This window comes from Stomoxys calcitrans, chromosome 5, assembly GCF_963082655.1.
Source record: "Stomoxys calcitrans chromosome 5, idStoCalc2.1, whole genome shotgun sequence".
Taxonomy (NCBI): Eukaryota; Metazoa; Arthropoda; class Insecta; order Diptera; family Muscidae; genus Stomoxys; species Stomoxys calcitrans.
In genome coordinates, this window is record NC_081556.1 from 110,669,792 (window position 1) to 110,692,778 (window position 22,987).

A 22,987-nucleotide genomic window follows, 5' to 3' on the forward strand; every position below is an offset into this window, starting at 1 on the left:
ACAATATCTGAGAAGTTTGCTCCAAGTCGGTTCAGATTTAGATATAGCTCCCACATATATGTTCGTCCGATTTTGCGAAATATTGCAATAAAGTGCTCATTTATTAACCGATTCTCTTGTAATCTGGCAGGAGTGATTTTCTTATGACTTTGAAAAATACTGGTGAAATTCATAGAAATTGGTTTAGATTTAGATATAGCTGCCATATATGTATATCGCCCGATTTTCACTTCTAGAGCCATTGCAAGCGCATTTATTGACCAATCATGCCAAAACTTTGTACAACGTTTTCCTCGACAACTACCATAATATATGAGAAGTTTGCTCGAAATCGGTTCAGATTTAAATATAGCTCCCATATATATGTTCGTCTGATTTTGAGCAATATTGCAATAAAGTGCTAATTTGCTAACCGATTCTCTCGAAATTTGGCAGGCAGAATTTAATTACGACTCTCGATATTACTGGTGAATTTCAAAGAAATCGGCCCAGATTTAGATATATCTATCATATATGTATATCGCCCGATTTTCACTCCAAGAGCCACTGCAAGCGCAATTATTGACCAATCTTGCCAAAATTTTGCACAACTCTTTCCTCGACGACTACCACAATATCTCAGAAGTTTGTGCGAAATCGATTCGGACAAACAAACAAAAATTCGCTGCATCCCTTCTTCATATATCAAAAAATCAGGACATTTTCTCAAGAAAACTTTTTGGTAAATTTCTCATTTTCAAATTAGGGGATTTTCATTCCTTTCCCTGAATTTTCAATTTGACATCCCTATCCAAACATATATTGATGGGCCCTATGATTGTTGACGGTTTTGTGTGTGTCGTTATTGTGTGGTTGGTTTTTTATTTCTTGCAGGTAGATAACTAAATCACCGACTGTTGCCAATTCAGCGCTCAACAACGCAAGGTGGTCGGCAAATGATACAGCGAGCCAGTTAGTCAGTTAACCAACCGACTATACATCCACCGGCGAGTATTTGAGTGCATTCGGGGGCAAAGCACTCATGTCGATCGCTTAAGATGTGGCCAAATGTTCGAGTGAAAAGAAATGGCTCAAAACCGCATAATGAGACAAAAACTGAAGCGCATTTCTGAAATTCCACTAAATTGGTGAAAGACTTCAAGAGGAGCACACATAGTAGAAAAAAAGAAGTGAATCAAAATAAAACGACAACGGCTGCTTACAAAATACAAAACAATTGAAACCTCATCATAAAACGCCAGTCACATAAAATTGTAAAAAACTAAAAAAACAAAATAATTGAAATTTTAACAAGTCCAATTGGGTGATTTTGGGGGTTTTCTTTACAACCCGGCCACCAACAAATCGATCAAAGAAAACAAATCGTTAACAAATAAATTAGCATTACCGGCCACCGAACCAAACAACATTAACATCAACATCATAGCCATTGTAGACCATTGTGGTTGAGGTGTTGTTTTGCTGTCTGTCTGTCTGTCTGCAGCCGCTAACCCATAATTTTAAAGTTATTAACATAGGCGAGCTACATTTTAAGCTCAGCTTACACGGCGCCTAAACCAAGACCCAGTTTGAAAAAAAAACGCTTACTTTCGTTTTAAAGTCAACGGAAAACGTAAAAACGCAATAAGCCGAAGAAGAAAAACGTAAACAAACATCGATAAGAAAACCCAGGAAAACTGTTATTAAAAAGCCATCAAAATGGTAAGTGAATGAATTATCGTATTTAAAATTTGTTTCTTCGTGCAATTTAAAATTTTATTTATTGCTCATTTTACACCGCTTAATTTCTGGTTTTGCATATTGGCATATCAGCAAATATAATTGGAAGTGTTAGACAAAAATTTTTAAAGGCATTTTTTAAATCTTTTTTTTGTTTTGAGTGAAATTTTTTGAAATTGTTTTTTATATCAACCGCCATAGGAGTGGGGCACACTAATCTAGAGATTCCGTTTGTAACACCTAGAAATATTGACCTTAGACGCCATAAAAAATATATATATTCTGGATCGTCTCGACATTCTGATTCGTCTGTCGAAATCACTATAGCGAGCCACTTGAAATTTTGCACATATACTTTTAATTGGTGTAGGTCATTGGGGATTGCAAATGGGTCATATCGGTTCAGATTTGGATATAGCTCCCATATAAACCGATCTCCCGATTTGAATTCTTGAGCCTATAGAAGCCGGATATAGCTCCCATATAAACCGATCTCCCGATTTGAAATCTTGAGCCCATAGAAGCCGCAATTTTTGTCGGATTTGGCTGAAATTTCGCACGTGGTGTTCTGTTATGACCCCTAACAACTATGCCAAGTACGGTTTATATCGGTCTATAACCTGATATAGCTCCCATATAAACCGATCTCCCGATTTGACTTCTTGTGTCCTTACAAGCCGCAATTTTTGTCCCATTTGGCTGAAATTTTACATGCGGTGTTCTGTTACGACTTCCAACAACTGTGCCTAGTACGGTCCAAATCGGTATATAACCTGATATAGCTTCCATAGAAATCAATCTCCCGAATTGACTTCTTGAGTCCTTACAAGCTGCGATTTTTACCCAATTTGGCTGAAATTTTGCATTTGATGTTCTGTTATGACTTCCAACAACTGTGCCTAGAAGGTTCCAAATCGGTCTATAACCTGATATAGCTCCCATATAAACCGATCTCCCGATTTGATTTCTTGAGTCCTTACAAGCCGCAATTTTTGGCCGATTTGTCTAAAATTTTGTATATGGTGTTCTGTTATGACTCCCAAGTACCGTTCAAATCGGTCTATAACCTGATATAACTCCCATATAAACCGATCTGCCGATTTGAATTCATGAGCCCCTGGAAGCCACAATGTTTGTCCCATTTGGCTGAAATTTTGCATGCGGTGTTCTGTTAGGACTTCCAACAACTGTGCCTAGTACGGTCCAAATCGGTCTATAACCAGATAAAGCTCCCATATAAACCTATGGCCTGATTTTACTTCGTGAGCCCTTATAAGCCGAAATTTTTGTCCGATTTGGTTGAAATTTTGCATGTAAAGTTCTATTATGACTTCCAACAACTGTACCTAGTACCGTCCAAATCGGTCTATAACCTGATATAGCTCCTATAGAAACCAATCTGCCGATTTGACATCTTGAGCCCTTACAAGTCGCAATTTTTGTCCGATTTGGTTGAAATTTTGAATGTGATGTTCCGTTATGACTTTTAACAACTGCGCCAAGTACGGTCCAACTCGATCTCCCGATTAGACTTCTAAAGTTATAACAAGCCGCAATTTTTGTCCGATATTGCTAAAATTTTGCATGCGGTGTTCTGCTACGACTTTCAACAACTGTTCCAAGTACAGTCCAAATAGGTCTATAACCTGATATTGCTGCTATATAAACCGGACTATCGATTATCCTTTTCGGGTTCATAGAAGCTTTAATGTTTGCTTGTTTGACAGAAGTTTGGTATATAGGACAAATTATGCGCTTCAACTAAATTTATTTTGTATAAATGTTTAGCAGAATTCATGGTGGGTTCCAAAGATTCAACCCGGCCGAACTTTGCACGCTTTTACTTGTTTGGAAATATATTTTTCCACAGTTTGGTTAAAATCTGTTCATGGTTTTTTGCTGGATATTGTTCAGCATAGACCAATAGGTTTTCTTTTTTTTTTATACCCACCACCATAGGGCAGAGGGTATATTCATTTAATCATTCCGTTTGTAACACATTGAAATATTCGTATCCGGCCCTACAAGTATATATATTTCGGATCGTTGTAAAATTCTAAGACGATTGAACGATGTCCCTGTGTCTATCGGTCTGTCCGCCCTTGTGTCCTTCAGTTGTAATTACGCTACAATCTTTGAAAGTTAAGATGTTGAGTTGAAATTTTGCACAGACTCGTATTTCCTCTATACACAGGTTATGTTCTTGAATGGGCCACATCGGACTATATTTTGATATAGCTGCTATATAGACCGATCTGGTGATTTAGGTGCATTTATTGCCCGATTTCGCTAAAATTTGGCATAGGTAGTTTTATTGGGTCCGCCGATATCCGAAACGAAAAATGGTCCAGATCAGAACATATTTGGATATAGCTGCCATATAGACCGAACTGCCGATTTTGGGGTCTCGGGCTATAACAGACGCATTTATTATCCGACTTTGCTGAAATTTGGAACAATGAGTTGTATCAAGACTCCCAACATCTATCCCGAACATGGTTCGAATCGGGCTATATTTAGATATAGCTGCCACAGAGGCCGATCTTTAGATTTGGGGTCTAAAGACCATAAAAGGCGCATTTATTCTCCGATTTTGCTGAAATTTGAAACAGTGAGCTGCTTTAAGACCTGCGACATCCAAACTAAATATGGTCAAGATTGGACCATTTTTTACTTGTTTAAAAACTATATAACTTTTAACTGAATTATCAGATGTGGACACTTCTTGCTGCAAAGTCATTGTCAATTTTGTCACCAATCCAAATCATCACGCAAATGCGTTCGTAAATTGCAAAATACCAAGTTGAAAATTCTTTAACTTTTGCGTGTTGCTTTTGTGAGAATTGTTTGCATAGTTGCATTTTTCCACGCAACGCTTAAAAAACGAAGCCCAACGCGCTCATTCTGTTATGGCCTTTACTGCGCTATAGCCCGGCACGAGTTCCACCTAATATGGAACTCTCTCACTCTCTCTCTCTTTGCTTACCAGTGCGGGACACACACACAGCAGAAGTTCTTTAGTCTCCACTTCATCGACCTTCTTATAGCTTCTGGAGAAGTCGTTACATGCTATCTTCAATCTATCAGCATGTTTTTCAATCAGACTGTGGCCCGTCATGATGATCACAATGACATAGACCTCTTGATAACTGCAGCATAACGTTTGACAATGGCTCTCTTGCAGGTATATAGCTTCCTTTCATTCGTACTCTACTTCCAAAGAACTGTGATCTGAGGTGTTCTAAGGGTGAGGAGGCCCCAATTGCTTGTTCCCAAATCTCAATTTAAGATTCTTACAACCAGATTCCTTACATTTGGGTCCAATATGTATAGTTCCGGTATTTCGGCACCTAACCGTGTTTCTAAACGGAAAAAAATATTTACAGAAATTGTCCGACCGTCTGTCTGTCGAAGACAAGTTTTGTAAGCCTCTCGTGGTTTAAAGCTCTCTTGCAAGTACATAGCTTTCTTTCTTTCGTACTCTACTTACAAAGAATTGTGATCTGAGGTATTCTGAGGGTGAGGAGGCCCTCAAACGCTTGGTTTCAAACCTCAATATAAGATTCCTATAACCTGGTTTCTTTTATTTGAGTCCTATATGTATAGACTCGGTATTTCGGCACCTTACCGTGTTTCCAAACGGAAAAAAATATTTATAAAAATTGTCCTTCCGTCTGTCTGTCAAAGACAGCTTTGGACAAGTTTCGTAAGCCTCTCGAATTGCTTTTACAATTACAGTAATGCTTTTTATACCCACCACTATAGGATGGGGGCATACTAATCTAGTCATTCCGTTTGTAACACCTCGAAATATTGATCTAGGACCCCATAAAGTATATAAATTCGTGATCGTCTCAACATTCTGAGTCGAACTAGCCATGTCCGTCCGTCTGTCGAAATCACGATAGCGTTCGAACGCGTAAAGCTAGACTCTTGAAATTTTGCATAGATCCTTATTATTGACGTAGGTCATTGGGAATTGCAAATGGATCATATAGGTTCTGATTTGGATATAGCTCCCATATAAACCGATTTCCCGATTTGATTTCTTGAGCCCCTCGGTCTATAGCCTGATATAGCACCCATATAAACCGATCTTTCGATTTAACTTCTTGACCCTCTGGAAGTCTCAGTTTTCATCCGATTTGGCTGAGATGGCATGTAGTGTTCTGTTATGACTCTTAACAATTGTACCAAGTACGGTTCAAATTAGTCTATAAGCAGATATAGCTCCCAGATTTTAGCAGAATCCATGGTGGTGGGTTTCCAATATTCGGCCCGGCTGAATCGAAAAAGTTCCAGCGATATTAACTCACAAAGGGGTTCAAACATTGCTTCGACTTTGTGATGGGATGGAATGCCAGGTTTTGCCATTTGCATATTAATCCTTTTCCCATCCATATCTATACGTATTAAACAAAATCCGTACTCTTTACTTCTGTAAAGTTCGATTAAAGAGGTCCAAGCAAGCTGCATTCTTTTACGGGAGATTGTAAGCAAATTCCCTTTTATCACTTATTTTGAGGTGTTACCTAAGACGGTGGGCCCAAATCCTAAGTAAAATAATAATTTAAAAATATATTGAATGAGCTTCATAGGGATATTTGTTTAACATAAATAAAATAACATTGGCAGAAGTTTTTGAGGAGCGCGTTGCTTAGCTTTAAACCTTTTCTATTTTTGAAAACGATTGTTTGTGACGAACTCATGAGTTAAATAGAATTATTGTTTATTCTCTACACAAAAGTCATTTAACTCATTGTTTCGTACTCGTAGAATAACGTAAATACATACAACTTGCTAAAAACAATTTTGTTTAGATCCCTAAAAAATATTCTACCTTGAATCTTAGTGACACTGTTTCGAAATCTGTGACAAAATCGTATTTCTAATCATGTCACTGGAATTAGTGCAGTCGTCAACAAATCTTAATCATATATTAGGGTTTATACATTTCTGAATGTTTTAAAGTATGAAATGAAAATAAAAACCAAAAAGAAACTAGAAAGTCGAGATAGTAACCAGCACAATGAAATTAACTCAAGTAGAAACCATTGACCAGTATCACTTATAGTAACAACCCCATGGCAGCCGGTTGTATGTACCGGATTGACTTGATGGAGTCCTTTATCGGCAAGGGCCGCCGCCTTATTGTACAATACACTGCTACAACAACAACAACTTATAGCCCGATTTAACTTAATTCACAATATAAAAACACAGAAATCTTATAATTCTCATGTTGACCATTTCTTATGTTATTGGGTTGCCCAAAAAGTAATTGCGGATTTTTTAAAAGAAAGTAAATGCATTTTTAATAAAGCTTAGAATGAACTTTAATCAAATATACTTTTTTTCTAAAGCAAGCTAAAAGTAACAGCTGATAACTGACAGAAGAAAGAATGCAATTACAGAGTCACAACGCCGACTATATGAAAAATCCGCAATTACTTTTTGGGCAACCCAATATTTCTTAAAAAATCCAATTTTAAAAATCATTCCAAAATCAAAAGATTTTCGGGCTATAAGTCTGCTATCCCTTATGCCAAAATCTCGGTTTAATTCCCACCACTGCTTTGGAACATAGCCATAGTTTATGTCGATGACGTGGCTATTGTGCCCAGCACTCTCTGTAAACATCCATCAGGAAGCTCTATGAACGACAGCTGTTGGATATCGTAGAAACAAGGTACCCACGCGGTGACACCTGTCTTTCTGGGAGAAAAGCGGAGTAAGGGAAATGAATATCGGACTGCTGTCAATAAACTTGTTTAATCCGAAGCCTTTCGAGGTGAGCCTTTAACGCCGAGTTAAAGGCGTGGGCGACGAACGCGTATGTAACACTGTGGAACACTGCGGTAGGACGACGAAAATCCTATCCGGATCGTGAGAAGACGAAGCTATTACTGAAAGGAAGTAGGAAGGAGTACAGTATATCTTTCGGTATCATAAGGAGACACATAGGACTACGAGTTTACTTATGCAGAATAGGTGCTGGTGACAGCCACCGGCACTTCAATGGGGACACAATGACATGAATCGAATTAGGGGCGTGGTATGGAGAACAATAGAGGATTTTATTATCAGCACGGATTTCCTGACTTCGATTTCTTTAAGGTTCCTTTTTATACACGCCACCATAGGATGGGGGTATACTAACCTAGTCATTCCGTTTGTAACACCTCGGAATAAAAATCTGCCACCCCATAAAGTATATATATTTTTTTTTATCGTGTGGACATTTTGAGTCGATTTAGCCATGTCCATCCTTCCGTCCCCTAATGCTGCCAACATTTGTGAGGTACTATGCCATGTAAAACTTCTCTCCAAAGAGGTGTCGCGCTGCGGCACGCCGTTCGGACTCGGCTATAAAAAGGAGGCCCCTTATCATTGAGCTTAAACTTGAATCGGCCCCCATTTGCCCCTGTTCCTTAATAGAATGGTCATGGTCAAATTTGCATTTGCATCCCTCCGTCCTTCGGTGGGTCGAAATCACGATGGCGGTCGAACCCATAAAGCTAGCAGCTTGATTGCTCAGATACTTTTTATTGATGTAGGTCGTTGGGGATTGCAAATGGGCCATATCGGTTCAAATTTGGATACAGCTCCCATATAAACCGATCTCCCAATTTGATATATTCCGTCCCTAGATGCGGCAATTGTTATCCGATTGGGCTGAAATTTTGCATGTAGTTTTCTGTTACGACGTTCAATAAACGCGACAAATACAGTTGAAATCAGTCTATAACCTGATATAGCTCCCATATAACTCCGCAATTTCCGATTTGGCAGAAATTGCATGCGGTGTTCTCTTACGACTTCCAACAACCGTGCCAAGTAAGGTCCAAATCAGTCTATTGTCTGATATAGCTCCCATTTTAACCGTTCTCTCGATTGTCCTTGTTGGGTTCCCAGAAGCTTTAATTTTGCTGGTTTGACAGAAGTTTGTTATGTAGAATAAAATAATGCCCTTCAACTAAATTTAGTTTGAATAAATTTTTAGCAGAATGCATGGTGGTGGGTTCCCAAGATTCGGCCCGGCCGAAAAGCGCACAACATGCCGATTACTGGATTAGATGTACGTCCATAGTGACTTACTACTTAATAGCCGTTCATTTTGTCATTTCTTTTGTTACACCTCGAAATATTCGTCTAAGAACTCATAAAATATGTATATTCTTGATCGTTTTGACGTTCTAAGTCGATTTAGCTATGTCCGTCCGTCTGTCGAAAGGACGCTATCTTTCGAAGGAGACTAGGTTCTTTAAATTTTGCACAATTACTTCCTAATAGTGTAGGCCGGTTAGGATTGTAAATGGGCAACGTCGGTCCATTTTTTGGTACAGCTGCCATATAAACCTATCTTGGATCTTCACTTCTTGATCCTCTAGAGGGCGCAATTCTCATCCGATTTGGCTGAAATTTTGTATGAGTAGTTTTGTAATGGTAGATAGTTCCAAAAACTGTGCCAAGTATGATTTAAATCGGTTCATAACCTACTTCGTGAGCCTCTAGGGGACGCCATTCTTATCCGATTCCCGCTGAAATTTTGTACGTCTGTCTGTCGAAAACACGCTCATTTTCGAAGCATTAAAGCTTAGTGCTTAAAATTTTGCACAAATACTTCTTATTAGTGCAGGTCAGTTGGGATTTTAAATGGACCAAATCGGTTCATGTTTTGGTATAGCTGGAATATAAACCGATTTCGTATCTTGACTTCTTGAGCCTCTAGAGGGCACAATTCTTATCCGATTTTCATAACTTGGTTCATTGGTTCATAGCCTAATATAACTCCCATATAAACCGATCTCCCGAATTAATTTCTTGAGCCTCTGGAGAGCCCAATTCTTATCCAATTTGGATGAAACTTTGCAAAATGACTTCTTCTACAACCTCCAACATGCTAAGTATGGCCTAAATCGGTCTAATACCTGATATAGCTCCCATATAGAGTTCGCAGTTCTTATCTGAATTGGCTGATATTTGAACTTTGGATACCCACCACCTCGGGTATATATGTAAACCATCTTTTGTCATAATCCGGTGGAAAATGCAAAATTTATGCCCACATAGCAGCTTTATCGAAATATGGTCCGATTTGGACCAAATTCAGCACGGACATTGAGTGGTCCAATGAGTACAAGTCATTGCTTAATTTTGTAGAACGAAATATTGGTATTTTTGGTAGATACATCCAAATATACACCGATCTGAATCATATACGGCACGGATGTCGAAAGCCTAACATAAGTCACTGCGTCAAATTTAGGGGACCAAGACATTAAATCGAGAGATCGGCCTATATGGCAGCTATATCCTAATCTGAACCGATCTGAGCTAAATTTAAGAAGGATGTCGAAGAGCCTTCCACAACTCACTGTCCCACATTTTGGCAAAATCGGACAATAAATGCGCCTTTTATGGCCCCAAAATCTTTAATCGAGAGATCGGTCTATATGGCAGCTATGCCTAAATCTGAACCCATCTGAGCCAAATTGAAGAAAGAAGCCCACTGTCCTAAATTTCGGCGACATCGGACAATAAATGTGGCTTTTATGGGCCTAAGACCTTAAATAGGCGGATCGGTGTATGTGGGGGCTATATCAAGATATAGTCCGATATAGCCCAACTTCGAACTTAGTTTGCCCTTGGACTCAAAATCTCTATTTATAAAGACTGTAGCGAGATTTCAATAGACAGACGGACAGACGGACGGACATGGCTAGATCGTCTTAGATTTTTACGGCGATCAAGAATATACATACTTTATAGGGTCGGAAATTGACATTTCGATGTGTTGCAAACGGAATGACAAAATGAATATACCCCCATCCTTCGGTGGTGGTATACCTCTACCATAGGAAGGGGGTATACTAATTTCATCATTCTGTTTGTAACACCTCGAAATATGGGTCTGAGACAGATGGACATGGCTAGATCGTCTAAGATTTTTACGGCGATCAAGAATATATATACTTTATAGGGTTGGAAATGGATATTTCGATGTGTTGCAAACGGAATGACAAAATGAATATACCCCCATCCTTCGGTGGTGGTATACCTCTACCATAGGAAGGGAGTATACTAATTTCATCATTCTCTTTGTAACACCTCGAAATATGGGTCTGAGACCCCATAAAGTATATATTCTTGATCGTCATTTTAAGTCGATCTAGCCATATCCGTCCGTCTGTCCGTCCATCTGTCTGTCGAAAGCATGCAAACTTTCGAAGGAGTAAAGCTAGCCGCTTGAAATTTTGCACAAATACTTCCTATTAGTGTAGGTCGGTAGGGATTGTAAATGGGTCAAATCGGTTAATGTTTTGATATAGCTGCTATATAAACCTATCTTGGGTCATAATTTCTTGAGCCCCTAGAGGGCGCAATTCTCATCCTATTTGACTGAAATATTGTACGTGGAGTTTTTATATCACTTCCAACAACTGTGCTAAGTATGATTCAAATCGTTTTATAATCTGGTATAGCTGTCTTATAAACCGATCTTGGATCTCGACTTCTTGAGCCTATAGAGCGCGCAATTCTCATCCGATTGGGCTGAAATTTTGCATGAGGTGTTTTGTTATGACTTCCAATAACTCTGCTAAGTATGGCGCAAATTGGTGCATAACCTGATATAGCTGCCATATAAACCGATCTGGGATCTTGACTTCTTGAGCCTCTAGAGGACGCAATTCTCATCCGATTTGGCACAAATTTTGTGCAACGGCTTCTCTCATGACCTTCAACATACGTGTCCAATATGGTCTGAATCGATCTATAGCTTGATACAGCTTCCATATAAACCGATCTCCCGATTTTGCTTCTTGAGCCCCTACAAAGCGCAATTCTTATTCGAATGAACTGAATTATTACACAATGACTTCTATATTGTTCAGCATTCATTTATGGTCCGAATCAGACTATAACTTGATATAGCTTCAATAGCACAACAGTTCTTATTCAGTATTCTTTGTTTGCCTAAAAAGAGATACTGCGCATAGAACTCGACAAATGCGATCCATGGTGGAGGGTATATAAGATTCGGCCTGGCCGAACTTAGCACGCTCTTACTTGCTAAGGTTATTTTGCTTCTTTAATTATGGTACACTGTTGTCTTGTCCCAAATTTCCTAACTTTCAACGATATTTTGACCCTCATTTGAGATTTTTTGTTTTTAATAACAAGATGCCAAGTTAAGGATTTTTATATTGGGTTGCCCAAAAAGTAATTGCGGATTTTTTAAAAGAAAGTAAATGGATTTTTAATAAATATTAGAATGAACTTTAATCAAATATACTTTTTTACACTTTTTTTTTTAAAGCAAGCTAAAAGTAACAGCTGATAACTGACAGAAGAAGGAATGCAATTACAGAGTCACAAGCTGTGAAAAAATTTGTCAACGCCGACTATATGAAAAATCCGCAATTACTTTTTGGGCAACCCAATATAATAATTTTAAAAAAAACAGGAATTGCAATTAACTTCAGTACAAAGTAAGATTTCCATAAATTCCCTTCAATAAATGACGATTGCAAAATCTCTGCCATTACTGTGGGCATAGTAAAATACGTAAGTGGCCAAGAATTGCGTAGATTTTGTATTTTAATCTACTTCCCTAAATACAAAATGGGTGTGTTGTATGATTTGTTTGCCTTTCGTTGTATAAAACCTTATCAGTTAGGAATGGAAATTTAAAAAAGAAATAGACGTATTTACGAAATAAAAAAAAATCTATGAACTCGCACCATCAACTATTGCCTATGGTCTAGGGATGTTTGTATCTCTGGGTTGAAGGCCTCTAATTAATTAATTTTGAGAATCTTGCAAAATACGTAAGAATTGCGAAAGAGTTCTTCCTACAGACAGAGACACAAAATTTTAAAACAATTCTTTTCACATGCATATAAAATATGTGCACATATGGTGAAACACATATGTATTTATTATCAAATATGTAAACATTTTTTTTTGTTTTAAAGCAACGAAAACAACTGATAATTCCTAAGATTCAAGTCTCAATTCTATTTGTTTTGCCATTTTTTGTTGTTTTTTTTTTCTTTCTTTTTATTCAATAAAAGCCAACGACAATAACTGTATTTAAACACATGTACCAAAAGAAAATAAAATTGAATGAAAACAACAACAAGAAACACACAAAACATGAGAAGAAGAAAAACAGAACAAATATTAATAGGGAAAAATTCTAGATTCATAAAAGCCTAGACTCATTTTAATTTGCATATTTAAATTTAATAATCAGTTAAACATCGTTTCGGAAGCGCATCACAACCATTTGCTGCGGAGCATAAAATCGGAAATTCGTTTCTAATAACATTTTTTGTTAAAATAAAAATCAAAGTATATAAATTAAAAAAAACGATAACGACGATAATAGAAATACTATTAAAACATTAAAATCATAAATCGAGACTTAAAAAGTAAGTTGAATTTGTGAACTAGTGTATATTTTTGGGGAAAATCTATAATTTGTTATTTAAAAGTAAGGTTAGGTTATAGTGGAAACAGAATAACTTAAAACCCATTAACACTGCTCCGGATTAAATGGCTCGATAATCTGTTTACCCGTTATAAAATCAGCTGACGAGAGCCTTAAATACGGATTAAATGAGCAGTGTAAAAGGGGTTTCATGGTGGTACCACAGAAACAAGAGAAGCTAGATCTTCACCAGCGCCTCAAGTTAAACAAGTCAGTTTGTTTTAAAAGGCCTACTGGATCCTCGAATTCACACAAGTCTTCAATGAAATGAAAATTTAAAGTGCAACTCCTATTCGACACGTACACAACAGTACCAGCGCCTCAAGTTGAACCAGTCGCTTTGTTTTAAAAGGCCTACTGGATCCTCAAATTCACACAAGTCTTCAATGTAATGAGAATTTAAAGTGCAACTCCTATTCGACATGTAAAGAGCAGAAATTCTATAGTTTCCTCTTTCAAAAAATCCTTACAGCTTCTACAGAAGTGCTTGCTTACAACCTTTAATGCAATCAGACAGTGTTTTGTCAAGTCAGGCACCACTAGTGAAACTTCAAACTGAGATTGGGCCACATAATGTTGTAGCGTCCACATCATTCAATCTGAGATTATCTGTCATACGTTTCCCCATTCGTTTAACAGAACCGTTGAGTGTAGCGGAAGTTTTGTTATCACGCTTTGCAAGAATTTTCTGAAACACGTTATAGGTACGCTCAAAAAATTTTAAACCTCAACAATAGTTAAAATGAACTAAATTTGAGAAATATTAAACTTCGTATGGCGCTAAAGAATTATATGTTCGTTACAAGTTCAGTAATTTCTTAACAGGTACGAAATTGATTTTACTTAGTATTGCAAATGCTAATTTAGCCCATGAATATTCCACTAAGGAACAGGTGCAAACTTCTCACATTTCAATGAGTGCAGTCCGATTCAAGTTTAAGCTCAATGATGAGGGGCCTCCTTTTTATAGCCGTGTCCGAACGGCGTGCCGAAGTGCGACACCTCTTTGGAAAGAAGTTTTGCATGGCAAAGTACCTCACAAATGTTGCCAGCAATAGGAGGGGAAAACCACTGTTGAAAATTTTGCTGATGGTTTCGCCAGGATTCGAACCCAGGCGTTCAGCGTCATAGGCGGACATGCTAACCTCTGCGCTACTAATTCTAATGGCTACCTAGCTATTAGTATTAGTTCACTTTAAACTTCCCATACGTAAAATATGAACTAACAAGCATTGAAGGTTAGGTTAGGTTTAAGTGGCAGTCTGTCATCAGACTCACTTAGACGTTTTCGTCTATTGTGATACCACAGCAACAGAAGAAGGAAGATGCCTTCTAGTTCCTACCATTGAACCGTCCAGATCGCTTTAAAAACCCCAATAACTTGCGAATGTTCACATCCGCTAAATCAGACAGATTCCCAAAGAGTTTAGAACCTAAAGTGAATTTACTTCTGACTGCTAGTGCGAGACACATACACAGAAGGTGATCTATAGCCTCTTCTTCTTTGATGTCCTCACAACTTCTGCAAAAGTCGTTGCTGGCAACCTTCAGTCTGTAAGCATGTTTTTCGATTACACAGTGACCTGTCATGACGGACAAAACGACTGAGACGTCTGTTCTAGCCAATGACAGCAAAGCGGTAGACCTCTTCAAGTTCAAGTCTACATTAGACCACATAGTTTGTGACCATCTGTCATTCATTGTCCTTCGGGCCTGGTCCTGAAAACTTAGCTTACATGTCACTAGAGGCAAAGCCACAGATTCCAGTTTCCCTGTAATGTGTAAGGTAGTTCCTAGTCTCGCAAGCTCGTCCGCTTTACAATTCCCTTCCCCGACACCCAGAACAGGGGAATTTTGAACTGTTCAGTCATCTCGTTGAGAGATCTGCGACAATCGAGGGCGGTTTTTGTGTTCAGAAATACGTGTTCCAGGGATTAAATGGCTGCCTGGCTGTCTGAGAAGATATTTATGCCAATCGTCGTAATGTTATTAAGTCTTAGCCATTCCACCACTTCCTCAATTGCAAGGATCTCCGCTTGATACACACTTCAGTGGTGGGGTAATCTTTTCGATATCACTAGTTCTAGATCTTTAGAGTACAACCCAAAGCCCACCTGGTCGTCTAGTTTGGAACCATCTATTACCAGGAATATCGTCTATGTAACTTCTATTACCAATCGATTCTATCAGGAATAGTGGTACAGTACTTTTTATCAAAAGGCGGTTCAGGTAGGGTGTAATCCACGCTGCCTGGAACATCGGATATTGTACCAAGGATAACGCAGTGTCCGTAGCCGCCACATGACAAATGAGAAAGCATTGAAACTGAAAGGTAAAATTATTGAAAAAATTGCTGTTTTCGAACTTTACGGAGCACCTAATTGGAGATTGGCGGACACATCTTAATTAACAACCGCCTGTATCACACCCCCACGCTATCAATTGCTCAACTGAAACATTGAAATTATAAATAAAATAAATCTGAACCAAGATAATTCTCACAAACCAGATGCTCCTCGCATTTAACCACATCACTATTGTTTGAATCTGACAATTTTGTATACCCTCCACCATAGTATGGGGGAATACTAAATTCATCATTCTGTTTGTAACTCCTTGAAATATTCGTCTGAGACCCCATAAAATATATACTCTTGATCGTCATGACATTTTAAGTCCATCTAGCCATGTTCGTCCGTCCTTCCGTCTGTCTATCGTAAGCACGCCAACTTTCGAAGGAGTAAAGCTAGCCGCTTGAAATTTTGCACTAATACTTCTTAGTAGTGTAGGTCAGTTGGGATTGTAAATGAGCCATATTGGTCCATGTTTTGATATAGCTGCCATATAAACCGATCTTGGGTCTTGACTTCTTGAGCAACTAGAGGGCGCAATTTTTATCCGATTTGCCTGAAATTTTGAATGAGGTGTTCTGTTATGATTTCCAACAACTGTGCTAAGTGTGGTCAAAATCGGTCCATAACCTGATATAGCTGTCATATAAGGATATCTGGCGTCTTGACTTCTTGAGCCTCTAGAGGGCGCAATTCTTATCGGATTTGGCTGAAATTTCGCATGAGTTGTTTTGTTGTGGTTTCCAACAACTGTGCTGAGTATGGTTGAAATCGGTTCATAACCTGATATAGCTGTCATATAAACCGATCTCAAATCTTGATTTCTAGAGCCACTAGAGGGCGCAATTCTTATCCGATTTGGCTGAAATTTTGCATGAGGTGTGTTTGTTATGACTTTCAACAACTGTGCTGAATATATTTTAAATTGGTTCATAACTTGATATAGCTACCATATAAACCGATCTGGTATCTTGACTTCTTGAGCCTCTAGAAATTTGGCACAAATACTTCTTATTAGTGGAGGAGGCCACCGTAGCGCAGAGTTTAGCATGTCCGCCTATGCCGCTGAACGCCTGGGTTCGAAACCTGGCGTGGCCATCAGAAAAAATTTTCAGCGGTGGTTTTCCCCTCCTAATGTTGGCAACACTTGTGAAGTACTATGCCATATAAAACTTCTCTTCAAAGAGGTCTCGCACTGCGGCACGCCGTCCGAACTCGGCTATAAATAGGAGGCCCCTTATCATTGAGCTTAACCTTGAATCGGACTGCACTCATTGATATGTGAGAAGTTTGCCTTAGTTAGTGGAATGTTCATGGGCAAAATTTACATTTTACTTCTTATTAGAGTTGGTTCGTTGGGATCGTAAATGGGCCATATAGGTCCATGTTTTGATATGGCTGCCATATAAACCGATCTTGGATCTTGACTTCTTGAGCCACTAGGGGGCGCAATTCTTATGATTTTAAACATCTGTGCTAAATATGGTTGAAATCGATTCATAACCTGATATAGCTGTCATATAAACCCATCTGGGGCCTTGACTTCTTGAGCTTCTAGAGGGCGCAATTCCTATCCGATATGGCTAAAATTTGGCACGACGTATTTTGCTATGACTTCCAAGAACTGTGCTTAGTATGGTTCAAATCGGTGCATAACCCGATATAGCTGCCTTCTAGAGGGCGCAATTGCTATGCGATTTGGCTGAAATTGTGCACCACGTGTTTCGCTATGACTTCCAACAACTGTGCTAAGTATGGTTCAAGTTGGTCTATAACCTGATATAGCTGCAATATAAACCGATCTGGGATCTTATCTTCTAAAGCCTCTAGAGTGCGCAATTCTTATCCGATGTTTTGTTATGATATCCAACAACTGTGCCAAGTATGATTCAAATCGGTCTATAACCTGATATAGCTGTCATATAAACCAATCTTTGGTGTTTACTTCTTGAGCCTCTAGAGGGCGCAATTATTATCCGATTTGGCTGAAATTTTGCATGACGTATTTTATTCTTACTTTCAACAACTGTGTCAAATAAGGTTCAAATCAGTTCATAACCTGATATAGCTGCCATATAAACCGACCTGGGATCTTGACTTCTTGAGCCTTTTGAGGTCGCAATTATTATCCGATTTGTCTGAAATTTTGTACAACTGATTCTCTCATGACCATCAACATATGTGTTTATTATGGTCTGAATCGGTCTATAGCCCGATACAGCTCCCATATAAACCGAACTCTCTATTTTACATTTTGAGCCCCCAGAGGGCGCAATTCTTAGTCGAATTGGCTGAAATTTTACACAGGTCTCCAACATATAATCAGTTCAAATCGGACTACAACTTGATATTGCTCTAATAACATAGCAAATCTTTTCTTTTATCCTTTTTTTGCCTAAGAAGAGATGACGGGAGAAGAAGTCGACAAATGCGATCCATGGTGGAGAGTATATAAGTTTCGGCCCGGCCTTTTACTTGTTTTCTCAATACTTTGTGTATCGAAGAGAAAGAGATTCAATTGTAATATTGTCATTTGATACTTTCCAAACCAGCGTGTTATTACTTTACTTCTCTGTGTCGGTGTAGCAAAGTTTTGAGGTTTATCGCCCTATGGACCATTAACATTTTGTAATATTCACTTTGCAAAAATTCGAGATTATTTTATAAGGCGGTGATTGCCCCTTACCCCCCGCACACCAAGTACCTAACAAATAGACTGCAAGTATAGATCACATCCTTATCACTAAGCAGAGCAAATATTTAGTCATTTATCAAAATGTAGGAAAAAACAAATCTATATTGTTTGTATGGCAAAGGTCTGTGGTGGTGATGATCTCAAGACGGGCTTCGATACTGATTTATGGAGTGGAATTTTGTTTAGAATTCTTACTAGAAATACGTAATGCACCTACTGTGACCAAACATTGACGTGCGTAGATAGTTAATTCGCATGCTCTATGCTGATAAACTTTTGTATATGAATGAAGGAAAGAAACAAATTTGTATGTGATCAGTTTTTTTTTTATACTTTGCTTCCATAGGTTAATTCCAAAAGGTTGGCAACGTTGAGTTAATACAAAACCTTATCACAAATCATGGCGTATTTGAATTCATTTTTCATTCTGAGCGAGGTTTTCTTTCCCCATTTAATTTTCATTTAGCTTAGTGCTTGAAGCAACAGCAGCAGTCATTGATCGTTGCTTTCATTGGTTTTTGTTTTTTAATTTTTTCCCGCCTTTAGGTTCATCAAAGTTTCAAAATGGCTTTGTCCAAGATCGACACCGAAATGGATCAGGAGAAGTATTTGCGTGAGGTTACCCGTCATTTTCGGGGCATTGAGAAACCCTTGAAATATGGACCTGTCGTTGAGAACTTGAGCGATCTGATATCTGCGCTCCACTCGGAGTTCTCCACCAACTATGTCAACATTGAAATGGTCAATCACCTAATGCTCTCCTACAAATCCAATCCCAAGGAGTGGAAAAAGTTTGCCAAATTCGATCGTTACAAGTACACCCGTAATCTAGTGGATGCTGGCAATGGAAAATTCAATCTGATGATACTTTGCTGGGGTGAAGGTCATGGTTCGACCATACACGACCACTCGGATTCGCATTGTTTCATGAAAATGCTAAAGGGCGAATTGATGGAGACACGCTACTCATGGCCCGAGTCCACTACGGCCAAGGATCATTTGGAGAATTTGAAAGAAGGCGAGGAATTTGAGTACCATGATGCCTTGCAGGTGCTGGGCAAGACCACCATGGGCGTCAACGAAGTAGCCTATATCAATGGTAAGTGAACATAGCATTTAACTTGAAATCTAGTTTTTGTATTAACTTTCTCTTATTCTTTTCAGACAACTTGGGTCTACATCGTGTGGAGAATCCCAGTCACTCCGATACTGCTGTGTCTCTACATTTGTATTGCCCTCCCTTCGACACCTGTTCCATGTTCGAGAAGACCACCGGCAAGCGTGTCCAGTGTAATGTGACCTTCTGGAGCAAATATGGTCTAAAATCAGAGAACCACTAATTATGGCTATGGCAGCTGTTATTGTTATTACTCTAATCCATTCCATATATTATATTGACTTTACCAAAAAAAATTATAAAGATAGAAAAGTTTGTAGTAGAATATAGACAAAGACTTTAATACTTATCTAGTGTAGTGGTTATTTAAGTTTATCATATACGTGTAAATTATATTCATTAGATTAGCTATAAGAGCTCCATTAATAAGTTATTTTTTTATGATTAAGTTTACGATACACAAATCCATATGTAAATACCTATATGAAATTAAATCAAAGATTGAAAATATTAGGTATGCAACAATGAAAGTTTCTGCAAGGGATGAATTGGATACTTAGGGAATTTTTCGATTTTGGATTAAAAACAAATGTTGTTTGTAAATAGATGCCCCTGTTAAATTGTACAGTAAACCAATTTGCAAAAGAAGATCCGGGAAGAGCTGGCCATAATGCCCCAAAAGCAGTTTGCCACCGTTTTAGGTGGCCCTGAATAACGGATGCGATCAATCTCTGGAAGCTTAAGATCTTCCAACAAGTAAAGAAAACAGTGAGTTTAGATAAAACTCTTATACATTCTATTTATAGCATTGAGTTGTATTATACTCCTCCATTCCCTTGCTGAGTATGGTCCAGATCGGGTCATATTTGGATATAGCTGTCATATAAGTCGAACTGTTCATTTAAGACCATGGGTGTCTTGTATTACCTAATACCGGACTGTCATCAGTATTCTCCGATGGCCTTGCGGAATTTCCTGGGTCTCCTCCAGTTTGTGACGATGCAAGCTGTTATCGGGGCTCATACAGGCTAATTGCCTTCGGGGATCAAAGCTCAATTGAAATGTATCGTTGTGAGCTAAAAACGATTGGTAAGATCTAGCCAGGTGCAGCACTAGATTTAGTCAAGAAGGAAGATATTCCTTCTCGACCAATGGCGCATGCTTGGATACCAAGGATTCCCTCAGATCCTGAATCGATATTTGGAAGACTAAGGGAATGTTATCACAATCTTTCAACCACCGACTGGATGATTGGTAGATTGGTAGATTGGATGAGGCTGATGGTGATCGGAGACATGCAGTATTCGTGCTAAACTCCGGCTGTTTCGACTGTGCCAGACCTCAAAAAGTCTGAAGGGGTTGTGTCCACGGATTCGACAAGTTTAAACTGAAGTTCTTTAGAAGAGGTGGGGTTGGGGAATCAGGAGACGACTCAGCAGCTGAACACTTGCCTGAGGAACTATCGACCATATCGCTAAGGTCTGGCAGATTGCAGGAGACTGAAACCCTGCCACAATCTAGACAGGAGGCATCAAAACGGGACACGACAAGCCCTGTGTGCATGGGTCATCCAGTTGGACTGGGTTCAAGGTATGCGCCAGCGGGGAAGCACGGAACTCAAAAAGTACTTCGGTATCAACAGCTAGTGAAGCGTCTAAGGAGGAATCGTCCACAGCGCAAGTGTCCAGTGTCCAAAGGAAGGGGGGTTCCACAGCTTTCTCACCTGCTCCTGGATGCGTACGGAAACTCATCATGACAAGTTGTAACGAATATTGTGAGGATGAACTCCTGGTGGAGTCAGAAGACGAGGCTAACACAACACAGTGGTGGAAGTTCTGAATGCTGACTATGGTCCGGTTTCGACAGATAAATCTCCACCGCTTCGACGGCATTAAAGGTCCTCCTGATGGCAGAGGGATTTGACGTGGTTCTTATTTAGGAACCATGGGTGTGTGGAGGAATGGTTCGTGGACTAAGAACTCCGGGATTTAAACTTCTTAAGGGTGCGGGGAATGGGAGACACAGGGCCTGTATTCTTGCAAAGAAGTCTAAATGTTTTTCTTCTTCCGTCGCTAAGCACTGGAGATTTAGTAATAGCCAGCCTCGAAATAAACAAGTCTCACTACTGGCTGGCTTCCCTATATATGACATACGATTCAGAGATGCCGCCTTCAAAACTTAAGTCGCTGGTTGAAACCGCAACTGTAGGGAAGAAGAGCCTCATTATGGGAAGTGATGCTAATGCACATCACCAGATATGGGGAAGTCCAGATGTCAACGAAAGGTGCGAGCTGCTTATCGAATATATTATAAATTGCAATCTGGCGATTTATAATAAAGGGTATAAACCGACCTTTACTACCAGGAACAGACAGGAGGTACTAAATATTACCTTGGTATCGAAAGATATAAGTAGAAGAATATGCGACTGGAATGTGTTGGCTTACCACAGCTTCTATGATCATCGTTACATTAGTTTTAGCCATGGAGAAAATACTGTAGTAGTGGTCCCTCGGCTACACCGAAGAAAGGCGGATTGGAATACATTTCAGCACAAATTCTGCACGTCTATCCCTTCTAGATCAGAAAAAGAAGTGGAGACTACGGAGGATATAGACATAGTGGTCAAGCGGATCACGAAGGCCCTGAATGACTCACTTGTGTCAGCATGCCCAAGTGCCAAGCCAAGGGGCAAACAGCGACCGCATTGGTGAACCCCAGAGCTGGTTGGTCTAAGGAAGGATGGCAGAAAACACTTCAACAGAGCAAAAGCCACAAGAGCACCACACGATTGGGACATCTATAAGGCTGAGCTAAGAAAATATAAGGGCGAGCTGAGAAAGATTCCAAAGAAATCCTGGATAGAGTTCTGCAGTTCCGTGGAGGACACATCTGAGGCCTCTAGACTAAGGAAGATTCTGTCCTCGTGACACATTACGGTATATTCAGAAGTCAGAGAATGTATGGACACTCGTTAATACACATATCCCGAGAAATTCTCCAACTGGCAACGTGGCGCCAGAAGAGGTTGTCACTGGTATGCATTCGTCGGAGGCTATTAGGGAAATTGTGTCTGGACCGAAACTCATTTGGGCGATAAGAAGTTTCGACTCCTTTAAGTCGCCTAGCCCTAATGATGTATCACCGGTTGAATTACAAGCTGTGTCTGATAGACTGGTTCCCTGGCTTAGGGAGATATACTCTGCTTGTATCTGAATGCCATATATACCCGTGGGATGGAGGCACATGAAGGTAATTTTTATTCTGAAAACTGGAAAACCCTACCACACGAAGGCGAAAGATTTTCGTACTATTAGTCTGTCATCCTTTATGCTGAAGACTCTTGAGAGGTTGATAGAAACATATCATAGGGCAAAGATCCCTGGAGATCACCTGTCGCGGCAGCATCATGCATATAGTAAAGGCAAATCCACTGAAACACCCCTTCACGACCTAGTCGGCTACATAGAGGGTTCTCTCGCTGTCAAGGAATATACAATGTTGGCATTTCTTGACATTAAAGGTGCTTTCAATAGTGTAAAACCTTTATCAATCATGAAGGAGTTGGAGTTTCTAGGCATCAACTCTACCTTAAGAAAGCTTATTAG

At 39.2% G+C, this 22,987-nt stretch overlaps 1 protein-coding gene across 2 annotated transcripts; it reads left to right on the top strand.

The window, feature by feature from the left end:
* Window positions 1-1,181: 1,181 nt before the first annotated feature.
* LOC106080475 (cysteine dioxygenase type 1) lies at window positions 1,182-19,984 on the top strand. 2 transcript variants are annotated; one of them, XM_013241849.2, is made up of 3 exons: window positions 1,182-1,701; window positions 18,809-19,361; window positions 19,427-19,984. In XM_013241849.2, exons 1-3 carry the CDS (start codon window positions 1,699-1,701, stop codon window positions 19,600-19,602), a joined length of 732 nt encoding a protein of 243 aa, XP_013097303.1. In that variant the 5' UTR covers window positions 1,182-1,698; the 3' UTR covers window positions 19,603-19,984. The 2 variants fall into 2 exon arrangements, with proteins under 2 accessions (XP_013097303.1, XP_013097320.1); XM_013241866.2 differs by lacking the exon at window positions 1,182-1,701 and adding an exon at window positions 12,976-13,157.
* The last annotated feature ends 3,003 nt before the right edge of the window (window positions 19,985-22,987 follow it).

Excerpts from the sequence above, each read along its gene's own strand:
- LOC106080475 (XM_013241849.2), top strand. Across the intron at positions 19,362-19,426 it reads CGAAGTAGCCTATATCAATG|ACAACTTGGGTCTACATCGT; the intron begins GTAAGTGAACAT and ends TATTCTTTTCAG.